At 47.7% G+C, this 14,932-nt stretch overlaps 1 protein-coding gene across 1 annotated transcript in view; it reads right to left on the minus strand.

The window, feature by feature from the left end:
- Positions 1 to 12,466: 12,466 nt before the first annotated feature.
- Positions 12,467 to 14,932, minus strand: part of DDX21 (DExD-box helicase 21) — a 31,182-nt gene continuing 28,716 nt past the window's right edge. Inside the window, exons 14-17 of the mRNA XM_073685621.1 lie at positions 14,529 to 14,688; positions 13,238 to 13,372; positions 13,018 to 13,062; positions 12,467 to 12,850 (exon numbers count right to left, since the gene is read on the minus strand). Of these exons, the coding sequence (XP_073541722.1) occupies positions 12,635 to 12,850; positions 13,018 to 13,062; positions 13,238 to 13,372; positions 14,529 to 14,688 (556 nt within the window). The 3' untranslated portion in view covers positions 12,467 to 12,634. The remainder of the gene's footprint in view (positions 12,851 to 13,017; positions 13,063 to 13,237; positions 13,373 to 14,528; positions 14,689 to 14,932) is intronic.

Below are 14,932 nucleotides of genomic sequence, written 5' to 3' on the forward strand. Positions count from 1 at the left end.
CCACCTGGCCAGGGGAATTCTAGGATTGCTCCCGGACTGACCAGGCCCTCATCCCTAGCAAGTACTCCCGTTGGGGCCTATATAATTACCACCAGTAAAGACCCTAGGACTGCACTGCAGAGACTCCGTGTTATTATTACTGATCCAGGCACTATCACCACCATCATCCATACACGCTGCCCTGAAGCTCCGCTCTTCCTGTGGGGAGTTACATCACCTTGCTGCACATACCATCAGCTTCAGTGGACTGCTCCGCAGCGGCGGTTCCCAATAACCGCATTCCACAGGTGGCGCAGTCGGACTATATATAACAGAGACACATAGACTACCCTGGTTTGACCGCCCTGGGTCACGGACCGGGTCACCGCCACGGTGACTACAACCCCCAGCGTCTACAGGCCCGGCTCCGGGTATCCCCACGGCCCAGGGGGCGCGTCAGCTGCTTTCCTTGCGGATGCATTGGCAGATTCAGTTAGGCTGGCTGCCAGGTCAGCAAATCATTCTAATGCAGCCCGTAGGGCATTATGGCTCAAGAACTGGCCAGGGGATGTGCAGTCAAAATCTAAACTCTGCTCAATCCCATGTGAAGGGGACTTTCTTTTCGGGAAGGCCTTGGATGACATCCTGGATAAGGCCGCAGACAAGAAACATGGGTTTCCTACTGTATCTGTTCCCCGATATAAGAGCTCCTTTCGGAAGAGGAAATATAATCGGAGCAAGTTTTCCAGAGACCAAGGTAGTTGGAGAGACAGGAAGCCGAATAGCAGAGGCTTCATGTTCGGGGGTCCATCCTCCGAGAATAAGAAAGCCCCTAAGTGACGGACCTCCCCAGGTAGGAGGAAGGTTGTCCCACTTACTTCCCGCCTGGGAAAAAATCTCGTCCAGCGCCTCGATTTTAGGGATAATCGGGAGGGGGCTGAAGTTGGAGTTCAAAACCATTCCCAGAGAGACCGTAAGGAAGTACTCACTCTGGTTGTGAAGGGGGTTTTAGTAGAAACACCAGTACCCGAGCAAGGGAGAGGGTTTTACTCAACTCTCTTCCTAATAAAGAAGCCGGATGGCTCCTTCAGAACTATTGTTAACTTGAAGAAGCTGAACGACCATTTAATTTACAGGCCATTCAAGATGGAGTCAATAAAATCGGCCATAAAAATGTTGTATCCAGAGTGTCATATGTGCGTCCTCGATTTGAAGGATGGTTACTACCACGTCCCAATTTTTCCTGCACACCAACAGTTTCTGAGGGTAGCTGTACAGTTCGGCAAGCACATATAGCATTTTCAGTTTGCAGCTCTTTTCTCTTTGGCATCTCCATGGCTCCAAGGGTTTTCACAAAGATTATCCTGGAAGTCACAGCGCATCTAAGGGAGAAGGATATCCTAGTCATCCCTTATCTGGACGATTTTTTAGTGGTGGGCAGATCAAAACAACTCTGCGCACTGGCTCTGGCGGAAGTCATGGCCAGTCTAAATGGCCTGGGTTGGATTTTAAATTTAGAAAAATCGAGACTAGAACCAAAAAAGGTTCAATCATTCCTGGGTCTCATTTTGGACTCAGAAAACCAGACTTGTCTTCTGCCAGAGGACAAGAAATTGAAGATCAGTTCCCTCATATCACGCGTAATCAGCAATCCATCCATGACCTTGAGAAATGCAATTTCTCTATTGGGTACGATGACATCTTGTATCCCAGCAGTTCAGTTGGCCCAGTTCCATTCCAGACGTCTACAGCAGGAGATCCTGACAGCAGACAAACGGCTCAGAGGTCGCCTGGATGGAAGAATATCCCTTTCAAGTTTAGTAATCAACTCGCTGGATTGGTGGATGAATCCAGTAAATCTATCTCTGGGGGTCCCTTGGTCTTTCCAGGTGTCAGATACGATTACGACAGATGCAAGCGCAGAAGGCTGGGGAGCTCACCTGAGAGATCATTCAATACATGGCCTCTGGTCAGACAGCGAGACGGGTCTCTCCTCCAACATGAGGGAGCTGTTGGCAGTCAGAAACGTGGTAGTAGAGTTCAGTTCTCTTCTTCAGGGTCAATACATCCGGATAATGTCGGACAACCGAACCACAGTAGCCTATATCAATCGTCAGAGGAGTGCAAGATCCCTTCCTCTGATGTTAGTAGCGGATTAGATCCTTCATTTTGCAGAGAGTCATCTATTCATGCTCTCGGCGCTGCATATAAGAGGAGATGAGAACGTAAGAGCCGATTTTCTAAGTCGACACATCTTGAAACAAGAAGAATGGGAATTGAGTCCAGCAGATTGTCGGCCGATGGGGACAACCTCAGATAGGTCTGTTTGCAAACAAACGCAATCGGAAAACCAAAATCTTTTGCTCCCTGAGAAGCCGTTTGCAGTGGACGTGCTGCAAATTGCTAGGGACTTTAGGCTGTGTGCCCACGATGCGTTTAAGCGTTTCCGCAGCGGCAAAAACGCTGCAGAAACGCTTAAAAATGCATGGTAGAAAGCCTGCCATGTTCCCCAATGATAATCCGCATGTGCTGTGCACATGCTGCGGAAATTTCCGCTGCGGATTATCATTGCGGAAAAAAACGCAGCACTACCAATTATTTTGCGTAAGCGCTGCGTTTTCGCCGTCATTGACTTGCATTGGAACGCATGGATTCCGCATCACTGCATCTGTACATGCGGAATCCATGCGTTCCAATGTGCGGATGGTACCTGGGTGTGGAGGACAGGAGACTCTCCTCCGGACCCGGGTACAATAGAACCTGTGAAAAAAAGAATAAAATAAAAAAATAAATGTTATATTTACCTTCTGATGGCCCCCGCTCTCCTTGTCTTCACTTGCCGGCAACTCGCGGTGGACTGAAGGACCTGCGCTGACGTCATAGTCATGTGACGGCAGGTCCTTCAGTGTAGTGTACCGCGAGCTGCCGGCAGCCAGGACAGAGCGAAGCAAGACTGCGGGGGCCATCAGAAGGTAAGTATAGATTTATTTTTTATTTTATACCATTCTTTGTCACAGTATATAAATCCATGCCTTTTGCATGGATTTATATAGTGTGACCAAGTTGACAAGCACTTTCCAAGTGATGCTAAAATCGCTTGGAAAGCGCTTGTCAACCCGCATGCGGAAATGCATGTAAAGAACGCTTCACATCCGCATGTCCCTGGCAGGAAAAACGCATGTACAATCCGCATGTGTTTTTTCTGCAAGGGAGATGCAGAAACGCTCAGAAAAAAATACTGAGCATTTCTGCATCGTGGGCACATAGCCTTACACTGGCCTATGCCTTTCCCCCTCTTATGCTGATCCCTACTATCCTAAGGAAGATCCGAGAAGAACAGGCGAGGGTTATATTGATCGCCCCGTTGTGGCCCAAGAGACCATGGTTCACTTGGATGAAGAGAATGTCTCAAGTGGAACCATGGGTCCTTCCGGACACCCCAGATCTCTTCAGGCAGGGCCCAGTCTTCCATCCCCAAAGATCAGGCCTGCATTTGACGGCCTGGATTTTGAAAGGTCACTACTAACACAGGAGGGGTTTTCTCCAGGTCTAGTTACTACTCTACTGGCGACTAGGAAGCCGGTGACTACTAGGATCTATGGCAGAACCTGGGCTAAATTTCTGTCTACCTCGGGTCAGTCCGACAAAGGGAGGGTTCCTATTGGGGCCATCCTGGAATTCCTTCAGAAAGGCTTAAACATGGGGGTTAGCCACCAGTACCCTTAAGGTACAAGTATCAGCTCTGGGGGCACTATATAATTGCGACTTGGCAGCAAATAGGTGGATCATCAGATTCATTAAATCTTGCAGTAGATCTAGACCCATTCCTACTCCAAGGATGCCTCCTTGGGACCTTAACCTGGTTATAGAGGTGCTAACCAAGCCTCCCTTTGAGCCCTTAGAGAAAGTTTCGGAGAAAATTCTCACCTTAAAAACAGCCATGCTGGTAGCTCTAACGTCAGCTTGTAGGGTTAGTGATCTGCACGCACTGTCAGTAAACCATCCGTTCACTCGGGTGTGTATGGATAGAGTAATCTTAAGACCAGACCCGGCCTATCTTCCAAAAGTAGCCTCCAAATTCCATAGGACACAAGTAATTACTCTCCCTTCCTTCTATCCTGACCCTAGAGATTCTGACGAACAAAGGCTTCACACTTTAGATGTTAAGAGGGTATTAGTCCAGTATTTGGAGGTGACGAAGGCCTGGAGGAAAAGTGACGCCTTATTCATCTCATTTCAGGGGGCTAGGAAAGGGCTTAAGGTTACAAGGGGGACCATAGCTAGGTGGGTCAGGGACACCATTGGCTTAGCATACTCTTCTAGCAATCTGCCAGTTCCAGAGAACCTGAAGGCCCACTCCACCAGGGCTGCAGCTGCTTCCTGGGCTGAAAAGGCGGATGTGCCCATCGACATCATATGTAAGGCGGCAACTTGGTCATCCCCCGCTACATTTTACAAGCATTACCATCTTGACCTTTCCTCGTCTACTGATCTGTCCTTTGGGAGGAAGGTGTTGCAAGCGGTGATCCCTCCCTCTGGACTGATCTCTATAAATCTCTCAGGTGGTGCTGTCATGGGAGAAGGGGAAAAGATCCTAGTTACTTACGGGATTTTACAGAGCCCATGACAGCACCCTATTAATTCCCTCCCCTCTATCACTTATGGTGTGCACTTCTTAGGGTGTTTTTATTAAGAAATGTTTAGGTGGTAGTTGTGTACTAACTAGTGTTGATCGAGCACTAAAATGCTCGGGTGCTCGGGCCGGGCTCACCGTGATACTTGGGTGCTCGACCCGAGCAACTAGCCCAATGTTAGTCTATGGGAGACCAGAGCATTTTTGCGGCGGCACCCCCAGCAGTCTGTAGAAAGCCTAAAAAGTGCCCAAAACGATAGTGACAGTGCTCAAATGACATGGGGACAGCATGGGGATCGCCACAGGAAGCATTTCTGACACCCAGTTCACTGCTGTCAACAACGTGGTCAGAGGTATTAAGACACTTTTACGGGCTCACAATAAAACGTTCAAAAACGAAAGTGAAACGGTTTTCCTGTGAAATATGTTAAGGAACTTCCTTTCCAGGGTAAAGACTTGTGTATAAGGTAAAATAAATAACCAAAAACAAAAATACTCCTCCACACCCTGGTCTATGTTCACAAGTAGCATTTTTTATGCGTTTTTGCACTTTAGTATTGCTTTCAACCGTGACAAATGCATTCACCGGGAAATGTCATTTTAACATTTTACAACCTTATCTGGCCATGTGCTGTGTGACACATGCATACAGTGCTGAAAAGACATGGGAACAGCATGGGGAAGACCCCTGGAAGCATCTGACACCCAGGTCACTGCCCAAAAGTGTGCCCATCAGAAGTGATCCTTGACGCATCAGAAGATGCAGACTTGCAACTATCCCCGTGCAAGTCCTTGTCCCAGGGCATTGTTCAATTGTACCTCCCCCATTCCTTGCAATGCAAGCGCAAGTATGCAGCCTGCCACCCACCCGCCCCCAGGCTGCAATACCATACTGCTTGCTTGCACTTGAAATTGGGCCTTTTAGGCATGTGGAGGCGGAATCTGGCCACCACGTCATGTCTGCGTCGGCGGCCTGGTATCCATACTCAGTCCCCAGCCGCCCGGCAGCCTGGTGTCCACGCTTGGTCCCCAGCCACCAGGGGGCGGCCAAGTGTCCATACTCGGTTCCCAGCGTGCCCACACACGGTCCCCAGCCGCTTGGGGGTGGCCTTGTGTCCATAAACGGTCCCCAGCCGCCCCTATTTGTCCTGGTGCGCCTTATACACAAGCGCGCATACCAAAACATTACCTGTGCCCTCCCCAGTGCATTTAGTGGGAAGGACAGCCTAACCACAAACACGTGGACAAGTGAACGTGGCCATGGATGGTCCCTCTCACTGACGCCTTCAGACTGGGTTAATATTGTGGAAGGCGGGATATTGTTGGACACTGGCATGCAACACGTCCTCCAGACATAGAGGATTGCGGGTCCTAGGGCAATCAGGCTTCAACACAAAGTTCAGAAGGTAGACAGCAGCAGTGGTCGGCCTCCTACACAAAGAGCAAATTATTCATGATCATGAGGCCATCCATCTCCTTAGCTTTCTATTCCTTGGAATGCAAGCGCATGTATGTAGTAGCGGCTAGGCCTGAGGTGGTCAGCGTTTTGGCGCATATCCTACCTCCTCCGAGGATTGCTGGATGTTTTCCTGCTACTATCCCAGTTCTATGACTCCCGTTAAAACAAAGCTTCAGGCGATGAATGATGGATGAGGTGGTGGCAAAGGAGAAAGAGCAGGAGGAACAGGGACCATTCACATCAATATCAGGCCAGTCAACCACACATGTCTTGTAGGATATGTTTCTGTACCAAAATGAGCTGTTCGGCTATACAGTTATAGGGCATACAGTGAGTGCAATGCCTACCAAAAATTTTGAGGCACTCCAATGCCCCTTGGAAATGACATGGAGGTCAGAGGGCCTTAACTAAACCGTTTTTTCCATTTATAGCAACTGGGTCTCCTGTACACTGTTGGCCTAAGCAGTGAATGGAAGGCTTTCCAAAAATTATGAGGAACTGCAATGCCCCTTGAAACAGACGTGGATTACAGCGTACTTAAAACCTTCTACCCATTATTGGGGAGTGGGTCTCCCTTAGTGTTCGCCTATGCATTGAAAAGCAAAAGCTGACTAAAATTAGGAGGAAATGCAATGCCCGTTGGAAGAGTCATGGAGGTTAGAGGTAATTAAAAACATTTCAATGCCCCTTGGAAGAGCTGTGGAGTTCAGAGTGGTTTAACAAGACGGTTTTAATGCCCCTTGGAAGAGACGTGGAGTTCAGAGTGGTTTAATAAGACGGTTTTAATGCCCCTTGGAAGAGACGTGGAGGTCCCAATGGAATAAAAAGACTATCAATGCCCCTTGGAAGAGTGGTGGAGGTCGCAGTGGAATAAAAAGACAATATCAATGCCCCTTGGAAGAGTGGTGGAGGTCCCAGTGAAATAAAAAGACAATATCAATGACTCTTGGCAGAGACGTGGAGGCCACAGCTTAACAAGACGATTTTAATGCCCCTTGGAAGAGACGTGGAGTTCAGAGTGGTTTAACAAGACGGTTTTAATGCCCCTTGGAAGAGACATGGAGGTCCCAGTGGAATAAAAAGACTATCAATGCCCCTTGGAAGAGTGGTGGAGTTCGCAGTGGAATAAAAAGACAAGATCAATGCCCCTTGGAAGAGTGGTGGAGGTCGCAGTAGCTTAACAAGACGATTTTAATGCCCCGTGGAAGAGACGTGGAGTTCAGAGTGGTTTAACAAGACGGTTTTAATGCCGCTTGGAAGAGAAGTGGAGGTCACATTGGAATAAAAAGACAATATCAATGCCCCGTGGAAGAGACGTGGAGTCCCAGTGGGATAAAAAGACAATATCAATGACCCTTGGAAGAGACGTGGAGGTCACAGTAGCTTAACAAGACGATTTTAATGCCCCTTACAAGAGCCATGCAGTAAAGCATATTAAAAACATTATTCCCATTATTGGGGAGTGGGTCTCCCATAGTCTTTGCCTATGCCTTCCAAGCAAAAGCTGCCAAAAATTAGGATGGAGGAACTTGCAATGCTGGCAACACGGACCACGGTCACCCTGGTGGTATAGTGGTGGTGGAGGCTGAGGAGAAGAGCAAAAAACAGCCGAAAGGAGGAAGCGTATACCCATGTGTGGGTGTGAAGCGGTGCATGGGAATACACCTCCCGAAATAACACAGTGGATTTGACTTTATGTTACTCTGCTGTCATTTGGTGGTGATGAGAAGTCTGGCCCAATCCAGCCCTTGTTCATTTTGATAAGGGTCAGCTTGTCAGCAGTCAGTTGACAGGCGAGTGTGCTTATCAGTTATAATTCCCTCAGCGGCACTAAAAACACGCTCTGATAAAACGCTAGCGGCAGGGCAGGCCAGGACCTCCAAGGCGTACAGAGCGAGTTCATTCCAAATGTCCAGCTTGGATACCCAATAATTAAAAGGCACAGAGGAATCACGGAGGACGCTGGTACGGTCGGCGAGGTACTCCCTCACCATCTTTTGAAACTTTCCACTCCTTGTGAGAGTACCCCGCGCCTCAGGGCCTGTAAGCTGGGCAGGTCTCAGAAAACTGTGCCAGAACGTTGACAGTGTTCCCCTGCCTCTGCTGGATTGGAGTTGCGTCTCTCTCGCCTATACGCCTTGGTTGGGCAACGAACTGTGACCTCTGCCGCTAGCGTGTTCAGATGGGAATTTTTTTAACAGTTCTGCAGCAAGGGCCTTCTGGTACTGTCCCATTTTTGTAGACCTCTCCACCTCAGGAATAAGAGAGTGAAAGTTCTCCTTGTAGCGGGGGTCTAAAAGAGTTACCAACCAGTAATGACTGTCACCCAACATTTTGACAACGCGAGGGTCACAGTTAAGGCAACGTAACATAAAGTCAGCCATGCGTGCCAGACTGGTAACGGGCAAGACTTCCGTGTCCTCACCAAGATGACGACTGACCATGCTCTCCTCCTCCTCCCCCGTCCTCAGGCCACCCACGCTGAACTGACGGTATGACAGTTGCACAGGTACTACCGTCTACAGCGCATGATACCAGCTCCTGTTCTTCCTCCTCCTCCTCTCCCTCATTGTCCCGCAATGCATGTTGGGATGAGATGAGGCTGGGCTGTGTGTAATCGCCCGCTACGGCTTCTTGATCCACCTCATCATACTCTGGCTGCAATGCCTCCTCTTTATTTCTCTGCAGAGAGCGTTGCAAAAGATAGACAAGTGGGATGCTGACGCTAATGATGGCGTCATCGCCACTTACCATCTTGGTGGACTCCTCAAAGTTTGTCAGGATGGTACATATGTCAGACATCCAGGTCCACTCCTGAGGTCTTATGTGTGGAGTCTGACCTGAATATCAACGGCCTTGTTGCAGCTGGTACTCTACAACTGCTCTCTTCTGCTCATAAATCCTTTGCAACATGTGGAGGGTAGAGTTCCAATGTGTGGGGACATCACACACCAGTTGGTGTGCCGGAAGCTGCAAACGCTGCTGCAACACAGCAAGGGCGGCGGAAGCTGTAGCAGACTTCCGAAAATTAGCTGACAGGCGGCGTACTTTGACGAGCAGATCTGGCAACTCGGGGTATGAGTTAAGAAACCGCTGAACCACGAGGTTAAGCACATGAGCCAGGCATGGTACGTATGTGATCTCGCCTCGCCTCAGAGCCTCCACCAGGTTACGCCCATTGTCACACACGACCATGCCTGGATGTAGGTTCAGCGGTCTCAGCCACAGATCTGCCTGCTCTTTCACAGCTGTCCACAACTCACAATCAGTGTGAGGTTTATCACCTAAGCTTATGAGTTTCAGCACAGCCTGTTGCCGCTTGGCTGAGGCAGTACTGCAGTGCTTCCAGCTTGTAACTGATGTGGTGATATCTGAGATGGAGGCTGAACATGAGGAGGAGGATGATGATGCGCAGGAGCTGTACACTGTGGGGGCAACTCTGACTGACATAGGGCCCGCAATCCTCGGTGTGGGGAGGATGTGTTCCATCCCAAGGTCCGAATGGGTCCCAGCTTCCACTATGTTTAACCAGTGTGCCGTCAGGGAGATGTACCACCCCTGGCCACAAGCACTTGTCCACATGTCCATTGTCAGGTGGACTCTCCCAGTAACTGCGTTGTTGAGGGCACGGCCGATGTTTTGGGACACGTGCTTGTGTAGTGCGGGGATGGAACACCGGGCAAAATAGTGTCGGCTGGGGACCGTGTACCGAGGGACGGCCACCGCCATAAGGTTGCAGAAGGATTTAGTCTCCACCAGCCTAAAAGGCAGCATTTCCAATGCAAGCAGTCGTGAAATGTGCGAATTTAGGACTGTGGCCTGTGGGGCGTTGGCTGCGAATTTGCGCTTTCATTCAAAGGTCTGGGATATGGACAATTGAACGCTGCGGTGGGACGTGGATGTTGTTGCTGTTTCTTGAGAAACTGCCATGACAAGTGAAGACTGAGAGGCGGGGGCATGTTTGCATGCAGTATGGACAGGAGATTGCCTTGCACGCACAACAGGGGGTTCTCTTACACGCACAACAGCGGAAGAAGCAGTGGGGACACCCACTGACACTGGTCGTGGACCCTGGGTTTCGCCCCACAAAGTCGGGTGCTTTGCTGACATGTGCCTGATCATGCTGGTGGTGGTCAGGCTGGTAGTTTTGTCACCCCTGCTGATGCTGGCCTGGCAGGTGGTACAAATGGCCTTTTTGGGGTTATCAGCAGAGTCTTTAAAAAAATTCCAGACTCTGGAAGACCTACCGGTTGTACTGGCAGCGTCCCTCGTGTTGGTGTTACGGGGAATGGTTGCCCGCCTTCTGTCTGTGGCCACCACACTGCTTCTTCCTGCCTGTTGGGGGTACTCTGCCTCCCTCCCCGTGTGCTGCTGGCCTCGCTCTGCATGTCCTCCTGCCACGTTGGGTCAGTTACTAGATCATCCACCACCTCCTCCTCTTCCACTTCTGCACCACGGTCCTCCTCCTCACTTCGTGGCAATTGTGTCTCGTCATAGTCCATCTCTTGTGACAAATTGCCAGCGTCGCCTTCCTGTGGCCGTGGCTGTTCAAATATTTGGCCATTGCTACATAGGATCTCCTCTTCCACCACTTCAAGCAGAGCAGGCGAGGGGCCCAAATATGGAAATGGACCAGTGAACAGCTCTTCAGAGTGTCAAACTGTGGGATCAGTTGCTGTCTGACGATACTCGGCATGGTGGGAGGAAGGAGCATCAGGGTGAGGAGGAGTATGCGGTAGAGACTCACGGCTACTAAGACTTGACCGTGTGGCAGACAGACCGGAGGTGGTGGTGCCCAGGTAACTGGAAGTATTATCTGCTATCCAATTAATAACCTGTTCACACTGATCAGTTGGCAATAGTGGTGCTGTTGTGTGCTTCCCTAGTAATTCGGTCAAGAACCGGAAGCGAGAAGATGTGGCTGTTGGTTGTGGCACATTTTCACCTTGGCCACGGCCCCGTCCTCTGCACGCACCATCACCAGAATGTCCAGTTCCACGTCCCTTGCCACGCGCCTTGCCCATTGTAAATGAAGCAAAATAGCTCACACTATCAATGGCAAAAGGGGAATAAAAAGATTAGAACCGTGGAAGAGGAAAACCACAGTTCTATTCCTCTGGCCTACACCAGAATCTTTTAAACAGATATATTTGTGTCTGAACAGTCAGCGAGACACTCGAACTGTTTTTTTTAATGTAAAAAAGGCAAAAAAGTGAATACAGAGATTGGAACCGTGGAACTGCAAAACCACAGTGCTAGTTATCTGGCCGAAACCAGACTCTCTTAAACAGATAGATTTGTGTCTGAACACTCACAGACACACTCCATTTTTTTTTGGGGGGGAGGGGGGGGGGGGGGTGGAGGAGGAGATACCAAAAGGTTAATATGACGGATATTTGTACATTCTGAGGAAAGAGGATTTAGTCTAGCAATTTGAGAAGCAGCACACAGGACTGTAATGCAGTGTTTGTTGGTATAACCACTGCGTCTCCTATACAGCTTGCCTGCCTGATATCTGGGATGGATATTAGTCCTCAGAAGAACTGTTCGTTTGATTTTGCAGGCTTTAGAGACCCTACACTACCTATTTTGCAGTATAAATCTCTCCCTAGCTCAGCAGCACTTGACCTACACTATCTGATCCTGAGCGACTGTCCAAGATGGCGGCGCCCGGTTTTAAATACTCGAGGTGAAGCTGTGCGGCCAGCCAATCACTGTAATGTCCACAACCAACATGGCTGCATTACAGTGACTGGCTGGCAATCCCTGCATGTTCATTGGCTCTGTAAAGAGCACCAAACATGCAGGGCGGAGACCCGAGCTCCCGCCTGAGTAACCCGAAAAAGCTCGGTGCTCGCCGAACATCCCGAAGAAGCGAGATGCTCAGGCGAGTATAGAGCAGTGTCGAGCATGCTCGCTCAACACTAGTACTAACCTATTTTTCGGAGGCCCTCTCATGCTCTGAAACAAAAACTGATGTGGAAGAGAGGTACCGCCTTTTTATTCAGTAGGTTTCTGTCTTTGGTGGGCAGATACCCTCTCTCAAGTGGTGCTGTCATGGGCTCTGTAAAATCCTATTACCAGTAAGTAACTAGGATCTTTCTTCTTTGTTCATCAAATGTGGGTATGGATAGCCAATTCTAGATATTTTCATTTGATTCATCATTTGTTACTTTGTAAGATGTTTTTCACTAAACCCCAGAGTATTTTTATGCACACTTTGAAGACCAGCGTCACGTTTTAAAAAGCTTGTGCAAAATGAACAGAAAAAAAATAATAAACAGAAGAATTCTGCATTTTGATTAATTTTGTGAAATAAGAAAATGACAAAATGATGAATTGGGCTATAGTACACAGACACACATCTCCTAAATACAAGAACACAAACAGATGTATTCCAATAAAGCATTTTTATTAAAGGGCAGGAGTACACAGCTCTACATGGCATAGAAAAGATGTGGCAGGATTATTAACTTATGTCCTGTAAAACTCAGCAGTACTGGTCCTCGAGAGAATAAGTTAAAAAAAAAAAAAAGAACTTTGTTAAAAAGTGATGAAGTCCTCTAGCGTCTTCTAAAGCCACCTCCACGTCTGTTTCCTCCTCTTTGGAATGAATTCCTGTTGTTGCCACCACGTCTACGGTCAAAAGATCGTCCTCCTCTTCCTCTGCCTCCAAAACCTCTGCCACGTGGGCCCTCTGTGTCTCTTCGTGATTCTTGAAGTTCAGGTAATTCTGTAGCGACCGAAAGCTTCCAGCGTCTAGAACTGTTCCAGGCGTCCTAACAGAAATGAACACTCAATTACCTTAATGCATTCAAAAGACCAATACTGGGCAACTTCAGATTTGTAATGTTTAGTATAGAGCTGAATTACATTTTCCAACCAACACGGGATCAGACAAGTTTGTGGCTATCACAATATTTTAAGAGAAATATCATTTACTTACTTGCATTTCCTTAAGAGTTTCTGGCTGAACATCAAAACACACCCCCTGATGGAAGAGAGACAATAGCTCATTACCAAAAAGATTTCATGTGTTCTGTATAGCAAAGGATAAGATTGCAATGATTTTCAGTGATGCAACTGTTGTGCGTGTAGAACTCCATTGACTAGGGTTTGGCTCACACTTTCCTAACACATGCCCTCCTTTACATTGTATAACCTACCATCAAGTTCTTCAGAGGGCACATTCTGTGTATCTTTGAATCAATGTCTTCTCCCATTTGTTCTTTAATTGAACGCCAGACATAGGAAAGGTTGTGGATGGCGACTGAACTCTCCAATACCACTGTAACAAAGCCCTAATAATAATAAAAAAAAAAAAAAAAAAGTATGAACATGCGGTAGAATTAGGGCCATTTCAAAGATGTTTGGTTGGTATACAAGCAATTCAAGGTTTAAAGGGTACGTGTACACACCATCTTGTTCAAGCAGGTGAACCTGGCAACCACCAGCAGAACTTTAACGTTTTCGCTACTAACTTCATTTCAACAATGGCGAAACAGCTAGCAGTTTTTTTCAAGCAAAAACACTTGCACGTGAAGAATGGTCAGCTCACTTCTATTAACCACTTGGCGCCTTTGGTAAAAAGATGTGCAAAAACTGGACACGTGACCAGCATGACGTTTTTATACATAAAAGCATATATTCATGCTTTTGTGTGTTTCAGGTGGTTTTTGGAGCTGATCCACTTGAAAAAGATGTGTGCACATATCCTTAATATCTCTGTAAATGCATTTTCAGGATTCTCTCTGAAAGTAGAAGACGACTAAGCACCAAAATTCTGACAGAAACCACTGAAGTTCCATCAGCCAGTTTGTGACTGCAGGCTGAAAAAAATCCACATCATGGTGGCTCAGTGGTTAGTACTGTAGCCTTGCAGAGAATTTTTGCCATATAATAAAACAAAAGGTAGCACTCGTTCATGCAGCCAAGTCTTCAAGTGCCACAGGTTGAATTTAACAAAGAGGCACTCCTCCTCCCATTAAAGCTTTTATCCTCTTAATATATTGCAGTAATCATAAGGCACAGTGTACTTACAATTGCTCATTTTGCCTTTCTACCTGGCTAATTCTTCTCTCTTCCATTAGGTCTTTGACATCACATGATTGAAACAAGACTAGCTGAATCCTTCTAAGCTCTATGTAGAAATAGGATGTGTTAATCCCTGCATGAGTCATCATTAGAACTACAATTCTACATTACTGCAAAGTCCCTGGTAGGGTGGGGAATGCAGGGCAGCCGAGTCAGGAGTTAAAGAGGGGGTGGGGGATGACTCATGCAGAGAAGAGATTTCCTGTTTCTACATAGAGCTTAGAAGGATTCAGCTAGTCTGTTATTGATCATGTGAGCTGTATAATATGATGACTGCAATATAATAAGAGAATAAAAACTTTGATTGAGGGAGGGGGGGGGGGGGGGGGGGGGGGAGTACTTCTTTAAAGCAAAGTTTCTCACCGGCTCCAAGTTAAGAAGTGATCGCTGCTTCAGAGATGAGGCACCAGAAATATGAGCCAATGCTGCAGCCAGCGCATCCAGGGCTCCCTTCTTCTCAATTAGCTCTTCAGCATAAGGTTTAAAATGCTCAATAACATCAGCTGGAACAGAGTCCAATGACCTGGAGGAAGGTGGGGAGGATACAAGAGTTATCTAGCTGCAACAAAAGCTAAATGGTCATTTATCCTCTTGTAAAATAGCAAATGAATTATATATTTTTTATATTTTATTTTGACCAAAATGTACACCCTAGAGTCATATCTCCTATACCAAGAGATCAATCTGCACACCAGTCACCTCAAATGCCTGTCAAGAGATCACCATTTTGCACCTAAATAACACTCCCAGAGTGGCATACAAAGCCA

Source organism: Phyllobates terribilis, unplaced genomic scaffold, assembly GCF_046119375.1.
Source record: "Phyllobates terribilis strain yellow unplaced genomic scaffold, ASM4611937v1 Scaffold_5__5_contigs__length_657084704, whole genome shotgun sequence".
In the NCBI taxonomy this organism is placed as follows: domain Eukaryota; kingdom Metazoa; phylum Chordata; class Amphibia; order Anura; family Dendrobatidae; genus Phyllobates; species Phyllobates terribilis.